The sequence below is a fragment of the Acipenser ruthenus genome, chromosome 16 (genome assembly GCF_902713425.1).
Source record: "Acipenser ruthenus chromosome 16, fAciRut3.2 maternal haplotype, whole genome shotgun sequence".
Classification (NCBI taxonomy): Eukaryota; Metazoa; Chordata; class Actinopteri; order Acipenseriformes; family Acipenseridae; genus Acipenser; species Acipenser ruthenus.
In genome coordinates this window covers 11119276-11138521 of record NC_081204.1, presented here as the reverse complement: position 1 = coordinate 11138521, position 19246 = coordinate 11119276, and the positions used below count along the sequence as shown (strand labels likewise).

The 19246-nt window shown below is 38.4% G+C and overlaps 1 protein-coding gene across 2 annotated transcripts in view; it reads right to left on the bottom strand.

The window, feature by feature from the left end:
- Positions 1–19246, bottom strand: part of LOC117963410 (plexin-A1) — a 197925-nt gene that overhangs the window by 36404 nt on the left and 142275 nt on the right. For both annotated transcript variants that reach the window (XM_058988788.1, XM_058988789.1), the window contains exons 11-12: positions 7162–7258; positions 5066–5256 (exon numbers count right to left, since the gene is read on the bottom strand). In XM_058988788.1, coding sequence (XP_058844771.1) covers positions 5066–5256; positions 7162–7258 — 288 coding nt within the window. The remainder of the gene's footprint in view (positions 1–5065; positions 5257–7161; positions 7259–19246) is intronic.

Below are 19246 nucleotides of genomic sequence, written 5' to 3'. Positions count from 1 at the left end.
TATCATACAGTAATTAAACTAATTTACATGGAAATACATGTGTGTGACATTTAATGATCAGCAGCGTGCTCCCAATGAAAACAGAGGGCCAACACTGCTGGCTCATTCATTTACCTCTGCTGTCTTTTGATATGATCCAAATCCAATCACCTTTCCTTTAATAAAGAGAAATTACTTCATAGAAAGAAAAGCCTTCTGAGCCATCCGCAAACCCCCCCCTTCCTTAATTTAAACGTATTATCCCTTTCCTGGTATTGCCTCTTTTCATTCCGCGACAGCGCGGCAGAGGGATAACATGATTTATTTACTGGAATTATTTCTAATAAAGAGGACAGGTGCGGCTTGACAAACCGAATATTGTGACTGATGTGCGGCATGGAGCAGGACTCGTAATACCAATAATGATGTAATTATAGGTAATTTCACAGCAGAGCCATTTGTTTCCCTTTGTGTCCACATATAATATCCAGCTGTAAGCTCGGCAAGGCTTTGAAAGATCAGCTGATGTCGTTGCATTACCTCCTTTTAAATATTACTATCTGTCCAATTACTACAGTGGGCTCCTATTAATAGCACCGGACGTTTGCTTAACATGCGTTTGTTTATGCATCTAACAGAACAATGCAGTTAACAGGAGCAAAGTTTAATGACAAAATATACTTGTAAATACTGCTTTAAAGATGGTTATACGCTCATGTTGAAATGGCATCCATATATAATATGTGGACACACTTGGTGTGCAAGGATGATTGTTGAAACAGGACTCTCTTATAAACAAGCTGTTGCAACTCAAGAGTCTATCCTGGCTAAAGCACTTTTATATAAATTCAAATTCAAAAATCCTAACATTGTTGAAACCTGCTTTCCACTTTGAGTGGAGTAGGATGTCATGATAAATCATGTAAACAAACTGGACTCTGAACAAGGTCTGCTTTCTAATAAAACACCAGTGAAATTATATGTACTGTGTAAAATCACACATGTTTGTGGGACACGTCAAACATTACAAAAAAAAAACACTTCAATGAAGTTTTGCTGTTATATTTTCTAACATTAATCTAAATGGAACTATGCATCTTTAAATCTAGTTTGTGGACTACATCTCACACACACACACACACACAAGTAAATAACTTGGTTGTGACATACCAAATGTGCAACCATAAGAACATAAATCTCAGAGAGCTACCTCAGAATTCATTTATGACAGCTATAAAGGATAAACACCTGTCCTTGGGGCTTCCATTAAATTATAATTAAGTACATTTCACCCCTTTTTTCTGCTTGGCATACCAATACATTTCAATGATGTAATTAATTAAAACAATTAATCCACATGAGAAGGTGATAAGCCTTGCACTAATTTGAAAATGAAAGGCCCCTGTATATACCTTAGACAGGGCTTTTCGTTGTTAACATGTCAGTTTAAAGCTGCAGTGTCACACAGCCATGTTCATTTTCACAGCCAACCCAATCCCTTGGTATTCATTAACTGCATTCACAGTTCAGTGTACTGTGCACTCTACTTCATCATCTTCAATACCTTCTTGCAAGTCCACTCCCATGCTCCTTTCCCTTTGAAACCAGAACCTAAGTCTAAGAGCACCTAAGAGGTTCTACTACTGCAGTGGTTCCCAACTCCAGTCCTGTTCCAGTCCAGGACTTTCTTCCAATCGCCTCCTAAATTAATTAATTGACCCTTAGCCAGTTAAATTACCTCATTCAGGGCCTGGTTGGAATAAACATCTGGACTGGAATACATCTTGGCAGGCCAGAGGAACCACTATACTACTACCTGCAGCAAGGCGGTTATAAATAATATAAAAGGTATTTTATCGATCTGGAGTGGAATTTTTCTGTTGCTCAGAAAACAGCTGATATTTTAAGGGGATGTTAAAGTAACCACCAAACATGTATAAAACTATATTGCACACCATTAATACCAGTTTATTTTATGTATTGAATCTAAAAGTATATTATCTTAGATAAGGGGATACTAGTGCCTGTCTGGTTATCCACTGTCAAATATCTATTACCATAAAAACTCTCTGTGCATGCAACCAAGTCTCGGCTTTTTCCATGAAGAAAACCGGAGGTGTGCTTTGACAGCCTTTCCCTCTCCCTTTTGCTTTCAGCTCTGAATTGTGAAAAGCCTAGCGTTTGTTTTTCTAATCCCTTCCAGTCTCTCCAAATGTCCCGGAGGTTGGACTGTCAACTTGATTTGTGCCCAACAATCACACAAACGCGAGCCGCTCAAATCTATTAACCGATTCCCACAGTCGGAGCAAGGAGGCAGCGCTGTGAGGGTGGCTATCACACGAGACAAGTCATGCCACTTACACGTGCGCTCGGCCTCTCTCAAAACGGGCTTTTCAGGGGAGTCAACAATCAGAGTGTATTAGCCAATAAGATGAAATTAAGAAAATGAAGCCTGCCATAAGCAAAAATTCCCCATCATGTATTTTTCCCAGCTCTTGCCACAATCTGTAGATTATGTGCAGACCTATAAAATACAGGTCCAGTGAGTGACCTGTGTGTCAGCTTTTCATAGTCATACTTTAGGTACTCCCTCATGCCTTGTGGTTTTTAGCAATACGTTAGTGTACAGTAGTAACATTGCTCTTTATCAGGTAATATCAGAGAAAGTAAATAAATTAAGTACAGCAGTTAAGCAAAAGGATGGTAAATACATAACTCATTTTGAGGGCTGCATTATGTCCCACGTTCCAAGGAGGGTTGAGATTTAAAATACTTTCAGCCTCAGTGAAAGAGTATAGTATGAATTTCTAATCTTTAAATGATACTGTTGTGGCAACATTTTAATTACATGATTTATCCAGAAATGCCCGAAATGCCTTTGCCAACTGGGTCACAATGAAAAGAGGAGTGCATTTGGTAAATATTTAATAAGGCAAGTTTATAATTGGCTGGTGGATTCCAAGTTCATAGAATCTGACACCTATGTTTATTTTAAAAGGGGGGAAAAAAGGGCCTGTGCAGCTTTAATTTGGTGTCCGTCGGTAAGCTTCTATCTAAACAAGACTAGTGGGATTGGTGGATGGCAGGAAGATCCATGGAATCATACACAGAACAGTGCCAATGAAAAAAACCTGGCCCTTAATTGGTTTCACAGAGGTGATTTCAAATATAACACACCATCCCTGTGGACATAGATCTGTATAAACAACTGGAACTTTTAATGATTATAGAGTGTTTTTCAGTTTAGTTCGGATTAATACGTGACAGAGTGCATGAAATGGATTGCTTCACTACATCGCAAAAAAAAAATACTACTTGGCTTGTTTGGAAGGAATCCATTAAAATGAGTCAATAATGACTCATTTTCCAGTGTCAACACAACTGGAACTGTTCTGAGAAACACTGTTTTAACAAAGTCATTAAGTTATGTTTTGTGCTGACATGATAAACATACCTACATATCCTTGAACAATCCTTACATATTAATTGTGTATTAATTCCTAAAGCAATGTTCTGCACATTAAAGAGCAGCTTCTAATAACAATGTAACTGCCCCCCCCCCCAAATAGCACGCCAATAGGGCCGCTGTGTGGAGTAGTGGTTAGGTCTCTGGACTCTTGACCGGAGGGTCGTGGGTTCAATCCCCAGTGGGGGACACTACTGTTGTACCCTTGAGCAAGGTACTTTACCTAGATTGCTCCAGTAAAAACCTAACTGTATAAATGGGTACTTGTATGTAAAAATAATGTGATGTGCGTCTGCTAAGAAATAAATAATAATAATAATAATAATAATAATAATAATAATAATATGTTTCCAGTATTTATCATTGCATACTGTAGGAGTCAGACCCCTATCAAGTTTAATCTTTAACTGAGCCACAAAAAAAATCATACTGGGGACTACGCATGGAAAGGATAAAAGCCACCAATAAGTATCTTGGTTTGACTACAATATTAATAAATAACAATACATGTAACAGCATACAAGTGATTAGGACAAAATGGTAATAGAGATTTTGTGAGAATTGATGCGGAAGCATCTGTTAAGAGTATGGCTAGAATTTTTTTTATCATTTTATACAAGTACCATTTTTCACAACGTGCTCTGCGAGCTGTAAAAAAGTGATTTTACAGTATACAAATTCATTCTATTATAGTATGTTTGAACCTGCTGCAAGGTTGTGTGAAAGCACAACTGTTTCCGTTGAAGTGCTTTCCCAAAGGGTTTGTATTTCATGACCATTAAACAGCACCGTTTTTAGATTAAGAAAAACAAATCACCAGTGGTAGAACAAACTGCAATGCTTTAGCTTTCTGTTTTAAGAGAAGTCGTGGGCACTTAAAAAGCACAGGCAATGTGAAAAGAATAACATGGAGGAAGCAACGCATGACATGCTTCTTGACAGACTCTCTGTACGCTCTGCAAATGGAATCCAAGGTGCATACTATATATGAAACGAAATGACTTGCTAATCCCCTGCTAATGCACTGTACTCAGTGTCGACTGAGACAGACATTTCAGTATTAATAAAACTGGACCTTATTAAATGAATCTCATAAATGCTTGAGGACAAAAACAGAATAATATTCAATTTGGGGGGTGGGGAGAGACGATCATCAGGCTGGCTACATCCTATTCAAAGCCTTTTTTTATAAATTACAAGCAAGAGACATTTCAGCTTTGAAATTCGGTCTATTTAAACTACCTAAAAAAGGCATCTTTTCTAATAGTAAAGCAGTCTTTTGGATCCAGCTGTCAACTCCTTAACATACAGCACACAGTTAATGCTTGGTGAGGTGAAGAGTCTTGGGCTAGATCTGCTTCCATTCTATATTAATCTGGGGTGGTGGACTCCTTTCATGCCTTGGCACCCATCCATTGAAACTGGGCTGAAAGTGGAACTAACTTTAACCAACTCCCCTTCATGTAAAGGCAGCAGATGGCTTTCTAGTGCTACAGACCAGGGATGGTAGTGAACTGTCAACCTGAAGACAAAATGCTACATATCTTCACCTCCCAATTCACCAACCACCCGCCCCCAAGCTGTGCCAATCTCCTCTGAGCTCCTCTGTCTCTCACATACCTTGGTGATTCTGGGATTGGTGCACCTGCTGTTCCCGGCATTGGCATGCATCCAGCTGCTTTCTTGGGGGAGGCAGTTTTGCCGCAGGGAGCACTTCTTCTCTTGAACGCACCAGCCGCATTCAAAGCGTGGGTCGGCTTTGAGACACAGACCGCAGCTCTCCCGCAGGGCAGTGCATTTGTACAGGTGGGCTGGCATAAAGGAATGAATGACAAGGAAGTCAGATAAGGTGCACAGTCATCCCTGCAGGGAACAGCTGGCAACAGCAGCAATCAAGTCCCCCTTTATAAAGGATTTCATTAAATGGAGTTCTCAAGCAATAGTATCATTGTGTTAAGCAAGCAAAAATCAGGAGGATATTTATTGAATGCGAATCGCAAAATGCAGCTTTAAAGTTTTTGAATGAGCCCCAGGGGTGCAGTCTCTGAAAGCATGATATATTTAATACAATGTAATATCTTTATTTCTATTACATGGTTTAGAATGTTTTTTAAAAGCTTGCTTTATAAACTTAAACCACTGAAAGTGAAAAGCAAGAACAGAGGACTAGTGGCTTTGGATTGAAAAGCATTAGTCATGTTTTTAAATATAATAAAGCAAATATGAAACTATTCAGAGTGTAATCCCTCCCTTTTTTATATTCTGTGTTAAATCTGCATCATATTAGGTCCGCAAGACTTCAGAGGAGACGAGCCTTCATCCTGCAAAGTCTATAACTAATCTGGATTTGTCAAGGTCATACTTAAAAGTAACCCTTTGCTAATTAAACTGAACTGAATTAGTGATTTAATTACATTAACATTTCCTGTTACACTGCGGTACATCTTCTGTGAGCACAGACGGATAATTCATAGTTGAGTTTGGCTCTCCTGGGCCCTCTTTCAACTGCACAGAGTTTCTAGTTATTCTGTTAAAACCACTGGATCAGAGGTCGGTCCATCTGCCCTCAAATTGTACTATACTGTGATGTGCTACAGAAGAGTCTGCACAACAATAAAAAAGAAACCAGCGCGGCTATCATGGTAGCTTATTCACAGAGTACAAGTACAATTATACATCTATTTTTGTGTACAGCGGTTTCTAAAGGTGTTCTTTCCAAAAACATTATTATCTAAGCTAGAAGTATAGCACGCCCTTCTGCACTCAGTTGCCAATTACAGCAGGGTGACCAGACTAGAAAGTCTTTGAAATTGTATTATTTGTGCATATCGCTGCACCCAGTGGGCCTTCTTAGCCAGGATACCACTGTAAGAGTTCCACCTGGTTAAATCATACAGACAAAATATAGTTTTGTATATGTACAGGGTCTACCAAAGGTTTGCTGTTGTCATGAATTGAACGCATTGTTAAAAAGCATTAGCATTATATATCTGTGTTTTATTATTCTGCTTTCCCTTTGAGTATCTTGATCCAATAAGGATACAGAATAAGGGCCTTTATACTACAGTACATTAAATATTTCATTGCATCTGGTCAGCGCTTTTTTCTCCGATGTATTTTCTGAATGTACAGTACAAGGTTAATAAAAAAATGCATCCTTTAAAAAAAAAATAAGTGCAAAATCATACTAAGTGTTACCAAGTAGAAATGGATGGTCATGTTGTGCCTTCAGTGATTAACAGCAAGGATACAGTCCATTTCCCAATCATCTTTCTAAGCCTTACAGGGTCTGTGGAAATTGATTTCCACAAACATTCAAAGCTGTATCACACCAAGGCTAGAGTACAGTCCCTGGTAGGGGTAGGCATAAGCCATAGAATTCTATGTTAACTTCTGTTCTTGTCACTCAGAAGCTTTGGTGCTTCCAACTCATACACCTCCCTGATGTATAAGGTAATAGAAAGCAATAAGCAATGCAAGTCAAAACAAAGAAACCTAAGCTTTCAGAACACCAGGTGGAAATGAAGAGGCTTCAGCAAGTGAAAAGATTAAAAACGTGTTTCCAGTAAACAAATACAACCATCCATAATGCTGTTGTCCCATTCTGAATAAAATACATCAGAAAAGTATTAACCAACTTGGCATGCAGAACGAGAAGCTACTGATGCAAGAAACGTGTTCTTCCATCTCGGCTTTAATGTCAAAATGAAAATTACCTTGAATATTTTGGGGATTGTCAATGACAAAGTTTCCATTCCACACCACGGAGAGGTCAACAGGAAGGTCGCTGATGTCATTTCCTTCATAGAAATACTGCAAGATTAAAAAATAAATTATCAAGAAATAGTGACTAATATTTAACAGTTTAAGTATTTGTATTTGGCCAACAAGTTGTATTTAGTAACAAATAGAAAACTAAGTCACATAGACTTTAATTAAATGGTCTGGAAAGAAGAAAAACAAGCTTTAAGAATACTTTGGTAGTTGGTTACTGTTGACACGTTTTACTTAATTCTGTAAAATACCCTTTAGCACGAAGACAAGGCTACTTTCAATGATTTCAGTTTAGATGGTATCAACCTGGGACAAGTAATTTTCAACGAGTGCACCTATTACACAGCTCTGATGTAATCTATTCAATCTTAATTTCAAATAGTTGTGTAATAGCACTCTATTTGAGGCTACCATCCACATTATCCTTGTTAAACTGCTCTGCTTCATAATAGCTGCTACAGATAAAACTCTACTGTTCTCACTTAATCTCCCACCATTTACTCAGGTAGGTAACCATACTTCTTCAAAGCACAACTATAAAGCTAAAAGGCAACCATATATGCAGTCATTACATAGCACTGCCTTTGAAAGGGCACACTAGAATAAATCCGACTGAAGTGCCACCATGTCTTACTCCAATTTGGAAATACATTGCCACATGTGGAAATACATTGTAGGCAAGTGACTTATTGGAGCTACCTGGACAAAATTACAATACTTAACCCTTATCACAAGACAATGCGCTATAAAACTTCAAACAATCAAAGTGAGAAAAGAAACACACTTTTGGCCAACACTTTGATCAGTGTGTTATTTTTTATTTGTATATATACTTTGCATTAACAGTTTGTCAATAAACAACACCGTGCAACCCAGCAAGTGATTCACACCAAACGGTTGAGACTGCAAGACATGAAAAAAGCCAAACCGATGCAATTCTAAGGGACTACCCATTTTCCAATTCAGAGAACCTAGCCTACATGTCTCCATCTCCTTCTCCTGATGCAATCAGTATTCTGAGCAGAGACATGGCACTACACCCTGCCTGGGTCTAGATCAATACGGTGCTGAGAGGAGCCAGAATTTTCCCTGACAGGTAACAACCTCCTTCAGAACAGAAATCCGAGAGGCTCTCAAAAGAAAATGACAGGTGTGTCAGAGGAGATTAAATGAATGATTCATGGCTTTCCCAGTTTCTCAAGGAAAACAAAACAAATGAAAAAAAACAAAAAGAAAGATTTGCTACCAACTACTATTGGTACTCCAAAAATGGCTGGACAAAAGAATGGTGTGAAAATAGCACTCAGTTGCATATAGTAGCTGTATATTACACAGTACACAGGCAGGTAACCACTCCATACCAGGCTTCACTCTATATTGCAGTCAGGAGAGGAGCTCTGGTTCTTAACCAGGTGTGGCTGACGGAAGTTGTCACTATCGTGGAACTAGGTTCTAACCACGCTCACCTGGCGTGGGGCTGTTAGAAAACAAATGGTTATCATCTCCACTGGCTCAGAGACTTAACACACAATCTTAGACTAGAAAAAATAAAGTATACATTTACATGGGTCTACTGATGCGTTCTACAAAAACTGGCAACCCATTTTGAGCTATGTTGACAGCCTCAAGCCCCCAGAGCTACCATGATCATTTTGTGCTTTGTACTATGTTAATATAACCACGGTACCTTTTTTCATTTCTTATGGCACTTTCACTTTTTATTTTTTCTGTCTTCTTTATATTTACTTTTCTCTCGAACGTTGTGTGTCTTGTTGATTTGATTGTCATGACATCTCACTTTATTTATGTATGTAATAAAAAAACCTCAATAAACAGAATCATCAAAAAAAGAAAACAAATGGTGCACCAATTTAACATGGAGGTTCACGCAGTGTCAAATTTCACTGAACAAAATAACCAGATTCAATTACTTATTAAGATTATAGTGTTTTGGGGGGTTATCGATGATCTGACATTTCCTTCAGCCAAAATACAGGTAAGCAGGAAAACAGTCCTTCTTTCACTCACAAATGCATCTCACATTCTAAGACATCATCCATTTCATCTCCTTGGCCACTTTGAAATTAAGTGAAGGGCTACATTTTCAAAATATCTCCTCATATGGGCTCCTACAACAGCAAATTGGCCCCCGAGTGGCTGTCAAATAGCACCCAGACTACCCTCAACCAAATGAAATCCAACTACAATCAATCAAGGCCCATATCTTCCTGCTAGACCACTGCTAATTAACTGATTTCAACAGGCAAGATCTCCATCATTTCAAGTGCTGCTTGAGGACGTGTCATGTTTACTAGGCATTTGGAGACCTTAACTTAGACCTTTGGATACAGAGTTAACCTCAATTCATCAAGGCACCTGCTTCTCCGCACTGGCCCTCAGGCAGCGTTTGGAATTAATTGAAGCCCAAGGGGGAGAACTTCATCTCATCAAGTGCTGCTCAACTGGGTCAGTGCAACAGTGTCTTCCAGTGAACCTTTTATGTAGGGCTAGCACCTCTCTCACAAGCAAACGCAGCCTGCCAAAGCAGATTAAATAAGGTCTGCTTCTACCCTGATGTGAGAAAAGGAATGTCATAAAATAGCCAGTGTTCGCTGAGAAACAATTAATAGCAATATTTATTAGAATTCAAACCCACACTCATCCCAAAGCGTGGGAGAGGCTCAGCCGTATTACCAAAAAATAAAAAATAATTTTGCTAAACGTATTATATATCACTCAACACACATGCATGCATTTTCATAACAGTACTGTTGTCCAGCACTAGTTAGTCTTATTTGTGTTCATGAGTATTCTCAGGCGAAGGTGGAGAATGGCAGCGAAGCATGCATTTTAAGAGCCAAGCCAAAAAAAAAGGCAATCTTAGTTTTTTTTCCCCTCACAATTTCTTTTTAATAATCTATCACTTTGATATTTGCTTGCAAGCTGGCTTCATAGCATCACAAGATGGGGAGATGGCTGGCAGATCTGAATTACCAAGTGGAGGCCATTCATTTACACATGAAATAACTAGCAGAATTTAGGCACGAAGAGCGATGCAGGAGTGTAAGTGAAATTGGCATTTTCAATTTGTACACTGACATGTCTCATTTGGGCCCCTCGCGTCTCCAGCACTCACCCACAGCCTGTAGCTGTCCTAACATTTATGAGCATCTTCGCCCTGCTCCCCAGAATTAGCTGCTTCTTTGCAAAGATGTAACCCATTCATGCTCTTCCAGAGGGGAAATGCAAAAGCAGTGAGCTCTGGGTGTAGGCAGTGTGAGATATTTGGATTTCACAATTCTATTTCAAGGGACAGTGTAAGAGTTAGTGTATGGGCATATGGGTTTAAAATGAGTTATTACATAGACATTTCAATAAAAAAAGGCTGTATCCCATAGGCTCTACAGCAAAGAGTTTAATAATCATCTTTTTTTATTTATTTATTTATTATTTAGTAGGTCACCAATGGATTTTTACCCAATTTTGGAATCCCCAGTTGTATGTATTGACCCCGGTCCACTGCTGCAACCCCCTGCGCTGACTTTGCGAAACGGCGGCAGACACACGCGTCCTCCGAAACGTGCCCTGCAGGTCCACAGAGAAGCTATCAGACCTATAGTGCTGGAGGACAACCCAGATCTGAATGGCTCCACAGCAGACCCGCAGGCGCCCTGCTGGTCACAGGAGTCACTGGTGCGCAGTGAACCAAGGATTACCCTGCAGACCTGAGCCCTCCCTATCTGGGCAGCTCAGCCAATTGTGCTCCGCCCCCTGGGAACTCCCGGTCACGGTCGGCAAGTGACATGAACCAGCGATCTCCAGGCTATAGGGCGCATCCTGCACTCCACACGGAGCTCATTTACTGGATGTGCCACTCAGGAGCCCCCTAATAATCACCATCTTGAATGGCCATTTAAACCACCCACTGCTGAAAGAAAAAACAGTAGTAGGAGTATCGGCATGTCTATCTGACATAAAGCGTGACAGGACGTCAAGCAGGTTTCAAGGGGAAATTTGTATTCTACAACTGCAACTTTCTTTGTTAACTTACCTGTTTATAAGGTCTGTTTTATGACAGAGAACAGAAGATTGTAGTGGAGACACCATGAGTCAATAAGAAGATAAATGTGTGACACTGCTGCTTAACCAGAATTACAAATAGACAAAGTAGATCCTAAATGTGCACATATTTAACATGTGTGAACCAAGCTCTTCAACTGCCAATTGATAAAACAGGATTAAATAGTGATACCCCCAAGTGGTACCCTCAGAAAAGCAGGCTCCCAGCTAGGCCAATGGAGATCAGTTCACAAGCTTGGCTGCTAGCCACAAATCAACAGACCTTAAAAACCAGTCTCATACAAATGTATGTAGTTTGTTTATGACTGTACTGTAAACTGATTTATAATCTGTCGAGCCTTATAACCACCTCCCCCCCGAGACCACCCACTAAGCCTGGGAAATGCTTTAGTTTATAACACAGAACTGTCATAGAGTTCCTTCAGGAGCATGACCTAAAGTACTCCAGAAGAACAGCATTTGTTTTATTTGTAATCACTCCACGGAGGAGCACCACAGGGTCATTTGAATTTCCCCACAAGAGCACTGGCTGCACTTGGATAGTTGGGGAGAATGACATACAATGTTCAAGGCTTGTTATTAACACACTCCAATCGCTGGTCTCTGGAAAAACAACAACTGCTGCTGCTGCTGCCATGACACATTCCAGAGGAATGTTAGTTAGGGCCATAGAGGCCTGCATTATAGTACGAATACAAGTTGTTTTTTGTTTGCTGTTTTTCCTCCATGCTTGGTTGACATACATTTTTCATGAAGGAGATAGCTTTTGGTGTTGACATAACTCTGCTTTCTGTTTAGCTGAGCTACATGGTTACAGCGTCTGGCTGCAGAGCTCAAGTGCCTTTCAGAAAACTCATGGGCACATGAGTAAATTATGCTCAATTAGATACTCCAAATACAGTGCTGTACACGCTTTATACCCCTTTTCTTCTTGTTCACTTAATTTTGAACACAAATAATTTAATGAACCCATCTGCATTGCTCCCGCTGGTGGGACTTTATTGTATTTTAAGTAGAAAGATAAATAATTGAATGTTTTTTGGCAATACTTGAAGATCGTCAAACCAATTCTATGTTTTTTGTTTTGTTTTGGTTTTTTTAATAAGCCACAGGCTGCTACACACACTATCATTCAGTAGCCATATGACTCGCTAGCCGCCCTTGGCATAACAGAGTCAAATCTAAATATGAAAACAGACAAACAAGAGAACTGTGTTTATAATTTAAAAAAGGACAAGGGTCTATAACATGGGAATTTAACCTACAATGGAACTTTTAATGGAACTACCATAGTGTTTATCTGCAGAAATTATCTGAACAAAATTAACCAGATGTATACCTAGCCACATTCTTATTTTTCCCCATGAGTACTGAATTCTAGCTAGGCCTACTTGTGTTCTTTTTTTGTACTGTGAATCCTTTTTTAATGTGAGAGCCAGCTTAAAAGAATAACATCTTTTAATATTTATTAAGATGTCATAATGCTAAACAACATTCTAAAGACGGAAGTGGTTAAAAGATGGCGCTCACATGAACAGTAATCCCTGTTTTTTTAACAGTGTGTATCTGAAGAACAAAAAAGATTATTTGTGGTCTAAAGACTTCATCCAATCTGTGGAACTTAATCCAATGGCTATGTAATAGTATGCAAGCATCAAAAACACATTTCATTAAACTGACAGAAACATGACACATTACCCCTGATAATATGCTCACAGCCCAATGGGGCTTATTCCACACAGCCAACAACAATATTGCTTGAAACACATTGCAAATGTTACCATGGAGCACTAGACCAAGGCAGTCCAATACAGTCAAACTTTTTGGACAGGAAAAGGGTTTCAAAGGAAAGTCTACCCTGCCAGGAAAATAAAGGATCACAATAAAATAGCTCAGGTTTATAGCATTTATTTAGCCAACGGCATAAGCTTGTTTTACTGTTGTTTTACCCCCCACTGTCTTCTCATCCTTACTCCTTCACCTCCCCCCCCCCCCAACCTGCAAACTGCTCTGCATCAGTGCCTGCCAGTTCCCTTTATGACATCACTTCCCCCTTCTATCCGTTTTACTTATGATCAGAGAACTTACCTGTCAGTGTTCTTTGTTCAGGTGTTAAGTAAAGGGCAGGGTTATGCAAATTACAGGTAGGAGAATTAAAATGGTAAGATCAAATGTAACTGTATATTTAGATTGAATACAGTAATTAATAACTTAAAAAGACAACGTTTTGTACCGAGAACCCATAACAATATTATACTAATACCGAGTGAGAAGGTGCATTTAAAAATGAACAAAAGAAAGTTCCTGTGAACACAACACTATTTTCTGTCAGCTCAGTCTAACAAGCACATTACTCTGAGTCAGTGCAGAGGTTTGTGAGTAATACCTTTGAGAATGCCAGCTGAACAAAAACATTGGTTCTGAACGCCCTCATTCTTATAAATGACATCTGTTGTTATCAAGCAATAACCCAAAGTACAAAATCAGCCAATCAAACCGCAAATGAGATCTAGGAAACTGGTGGCAGTCTGTACTCTGCATTCACACCCTAAAAGCAGCAATATTATTTTCATCTCGAAAGCCTGTTCCATGTTGCAAATTGGCAGCTTACAGAAAATGACACATTTGTGTTTTGTTTCTTATAACTGTGTTCAGGACATTACTAAAAGATAAACTCCCTTTTATTTATAATAAAACTACTTATCTTTATTCCTATCAATTTCTCATAGCTTACCAATATTTTTTTCAAATGTATAAGATATGGTTCTAACTGCTGATTTTATAATTAACTTTGAATAAAGCATAAAAAAGTAATGGGTTGAGCAATCTTTCTGATTAAATTATTAATACGGGAGTTCACCTTTAAACAATGTGTGCACATTCTTTAGTCACTAACCCATGATCAAAAAGCTTACCGTGGCATACAGAGGATAATCCTTTAGTCATTTTATTAATCTTGTAAATTCTTTGTGTGATCCATGCATCACCCAAGCATAAACTATGTATTTTATTGCAGGAAAGCTTTCCTTATCTTTGTACTAACCTCACATAATTCTTGCTTTAAAATTGCATGTCTTCCTTGATCCTGTCACCATTGTTTTGATTGGTATGGATTTGATTATGCTGGCTGTTGGATATCCATTTGTGGGTGGGGAATGGTTTTTGTAAAACAGCAGCCTCAAAGACATCACAATACTTCAAGCCATCATTGGGTTCTCTCTCAGAGGAACGTGTTCCACTGACTGTGGTGATCCTGAATGCACAACCTCATTCTCTGTAGCTCTGCCCATTGAGCCTCTGTGATGTGTGATCATGCAGCAGACAAGCAGAGGTTAAGGGGGGTTCTCATGGACCAGAGACCTCAGGCAGAGGAGCTGGGATCTGAGAATGCCCTTGTGAACTGGCCCAGCTGACAACCTCCTTTTGATGAATTGCTTACTTTTCTGGTTGTTTTTTTTTATTATTATTATTAGTATTTGCTGCAACTTCTTAAAAAAAATATTCTATACAGCATTTACTGGTGAAACATGAATTATTCCCATAGCAAAGGATAAACTATGTTTAAAGTATAGCCAGACTGCACATTTTTTACAGAGGAATCTTTCCCTCTTCTGTTTTTTTTTTTATTTTTAAGGTGTTCAGTGTCAGTTTTTTCTTGTTTAAGATGCAAAACATAGTGATCAAAAGACACTTTATTCATGTTGCTACTCGTTCCTACTGCAATAAAAACGGGGGGTCAAGTTTGCCCCAGTTGGGTGGTGTTCAACTTTACTTTAGATTTGTACAGGGATGATTCTTTTTTGTATACATCTTGGCCCCTTCTGTAGATATCACATCTTTTTATGGCTGGTCCATTTATTCTATTGCCATTTTTTGTACATGTGAAATATCTGACAGATATCTATCACTGCATCATTGTTTTAATAGTTGTGTGACGACTGGAACCTTTCCATAATCAATGTGCTGAAGTCAAGTGTGTAACGATAAATTGGATTAACGCCCATGTTCTACCTAGAACTGTGAAACAACATATTCAAATTGTATCTTTTGTGTGTCTGTGCAGAAAACTCTTTCAGCAAGACAAAGGCTCACTTCTGCAGGCCACTCAAGTTTCTCCCATAGATAAAACATACTGCAGATCTTCGGAAGATATTTCCTTTCCAAAAGCTTTGTATAATTGATTATGAATGATGCAGTACACCTTGCTGTGACTATGCACACAACTTCCTTTCTTTTTTTATAACAACGTATACTTCAAAAAATCAGTGGAATCTTTAATGTTCGTTGAATAGAAACATTAGCAGCAGGTCTAATCTGTAAAACTGCAACTAAAGGATGTGATTTAGTTATGCCTCAAATAATAATAATAGAAACAAACAGGATTAAAGCCTGCTCTTTTGAGTCAGGAGGGGATCATTCTACCCACTGAGCCTTCAACATATATCATCACTTACAGAACCCGACTGCCCTCAAAGTATTCAACTCAATTCCTTGTTGAAGGTCATTGGAAGACTCTTGGCTTAGCTGAGAATACACAGAAAGATGCAGGTAAATTGGCAGTTAGATGCCTGTAGAAATCAAATATATTTTGATGAAGAACCAGGGTTATACAATATCTGCCCACAGTCTTTCCTGGCATCCTGGCTGGAACTGAATTTCATCTGACAACCTGCTTTTACTCCAGTCAGGGGGTTTGCAGAAGTAAAGCTCTGGGGGCCTTTATGCCCATTCCTCATCCTGTAGCCTATCTGTCAAGTTAGGAGTGGCCCCGCCTACAAACTGCTTTATTTACAACCTCTGCTGCTCCCAGGAATGCCTCCTGGACAACCTTTCCCAATCAGATAAGGCTTCACTACGGAGGGATGGAAGCGATGAACTCCAATACAGGCTTGCACAAGATGCCTGTTTAAGGTACAAACTAGGCCTTCTGGGAAACAGAGGCACAGGTGTTGCCAGGCAACCACATTGCTTGATAAAACAGTTACATGTTAAGGTCAGTAAAAGGACTGACAACGGTCAGTAAGCAGTCAAACTGCAAGAGACACATCTTAACACTACTGAGGGCATTTCCAATGCTGACCTGGATAATATGGCCTGAGCCTCAGGGGACAGCCAAGGTGGTAAAAACCAAAAACAGCCATCTCAATAGGCAAGTACATTATACCACCCAGGCACTAAGTACAATAGCAGGTGCGAGAACAGGGAAAAAAAAAAAAGTGGAATGCGACTACAGCAAAAGAAATATGGTCTTTTAATCAAATAAAAAAAAATGCCAATGTTAACAAAAAATGCAAGCTGCTGTTCTGAAATAAACCTGTGTGGGTCACATGCAGCTAATTACTCATTTTGAAACATTTTGAAAGAACGGCCTAAAGATAGTCAGCAACTCTGCCACGATGGATTCTGCACTACAGTGGAATTCAGCAGTCTTGTTCTCTCATATATTCATATATATATATATATTCATATATATATATATATATATATATATATATATATATATATATATATATATATATATATATATATATATATATATATATATATATATATATATATATATATATATATATATATATATATATTTAAATGATTCTTTACTGAATCCCAATTTGATGTTTCAACTAAGGCAAACCTAATTAAATGTCATTTAATGAATGACATTTACATATTTAATATGCAGCAGCTTACCACAATGGCATTCAATTTTCCCATACCTGTAGGATGAAAATTATTGAGGCAACTGCTAGTTGCCACAACTTGTACACTTACCATTAAGACCTACATTTGAACAGGAAAACAATAGCAGTTTGCATGGAGTCGGTATACATGTATATTTATATATTAAATGTACCTTCAGTTCCTAATGCACCACAATTATAGAAGAACTGCAGTTTCAAGTTGTTCATTTAAATATGTATTTATTTATTTATTTATTTAAGAGAATACTGTACCATTACACATTTGAACATATGTTTCATCATTCTGTTCAGCCATATACAATACCTATAAATGATTCTAAAAGGAACTAAACTTATTTCAATGTTTTCTTTTTAAACTAATGTATATTTATATACAGTATATTTAAGACATACATTATTAAAATAAATTTAATCATTGAAGACTTCTTATGAAATGATTTCTTTAAGATTCCACTGTTTGCAGTACTTCTATATAATGCAGTATACATCTAACATTATAGCAGTACAGGATGTTAGTTCGCATGCTGGATGATCTTAAATTGGACTACCAAGGGGTCAGGTGCAACTGCATTGAGGTCAATTTACAATCACTGTCAATAGTACCCAAAAATAATTCTGATAGGATTTAAATATGTTACATTGAAAGATAAGCATTAACAGGAGATCAAACTAAGTCTTTACTACTTATTAATTGACTACACTTTATGGCTGCAGTAATAGTAGATATATTTTTCGTACATGAGGCCATTTGACCAGAAAAGCTTTCTTTGTAGACCCAAGCCAAGCTCTTTAACTCTGTGTATGATACAGCTAATTAAGGAGAGCCACAAGGGAAATTTACATAAACCTGACGCAAGGGGTTTTCAAATGTACGGGACATGCATAAGGCTGCCATATGCTGATAGCGCAAGCAATTAATTTTTATTTAGACAATGTTCAACAGGACAGGAGAGGGGCTGAAGCCATACAGACAGGAGGAAGCTTAACATGGGAAGAATTATTGCCAGACCAAATCTAAAACAAAATGAATATCTACTCAAATAAACACTCTGAGCCACCAGCACAAAAGAGTAGCATCTGGAAACAGTAGAGGATCCAATCTGTCAAAGACAACCTGAGCTTACAACGGTCTTCTCTCCTCGGCAATAACCGATTTCAAGATGGGAAAACAGCGTTTTCAGCTTTAACAAAGGATTTGTGTGGAGTGGAGGGGGTTGGAGATTAAGAACTGAAGAAAGTTTACAAAACGACAGGAGGCCATTCGGCCCATCTTGCTCGTTTGGTTGTTGGTAGCTTATTGATCCCAGCATCTCATCAAGCAGCTTCTTGAAGGATCCCAGGGTGTCAGCTTCAACAACATTACTGGGGAGTTAGTTCCAGACTCCCACAATACAGATTGTATCTATACACACACACTGATATGGCCAGCACAAAATAAATAATTGGGCCTCAACAATAATCCCATAGAAAAAAAGAAAAACAACAAATAGTCAGGGACTTATGCAATTAATCATTACAATCATCTTAAATAAATTCCATCTGAAGTTGGGGTAGAAAGGCTGCATGTAATTTACTAATTAATTAGGCCTGCGTACACTGTACCTAACGTTCACTGAACTGATTATGAGCTAAGCTAATAGTTTGTCTTTCAAAGCATTATTATTATTATTTATCCATGGTCCTAATGGGCTAAGGCAATCCATTCCACATGGGAACCATTATTATTTATTCTAATCCCATATTTCTAAAATGGGCCTCCCATTAAGCAGACGCAATACTACTGTATGGGCTATATTTAGCAGTACAAACCCTGTTGACCTTGCCTATACCTGTCGGAAACCTTGATAAGCCCCAACTAAATAAAAAGGATGTTAATGTTCTTTGTCTTTAAATTGCCACAATGGGGAGCTATTTGAATTTACAAATTGAATAGGTGCATTTTCCCCACAGAAACCACTAGGATCAAAGGGATATGTATTTTAGCCATAGCATTATGGCTGGGTTCACACACAAATCTAAGAATATTTTTTACTTTTATCATATAGTCCAATATGAATGCTGACTGAATCATTGCCGTTAGGAGTAAGGTCAGGTCACCACAAGGAAGAGTGCTCCTATTCGTAAAGTAATAGTGTGCTTGAATATACATTAACAGCACTGGTGTGCAAATGTAAATATAGCCCAAGAGGCTTTCCCATAGACCTATAAAATCAAGAGGAATGTTTGGTTATTGCATCTATCCCTA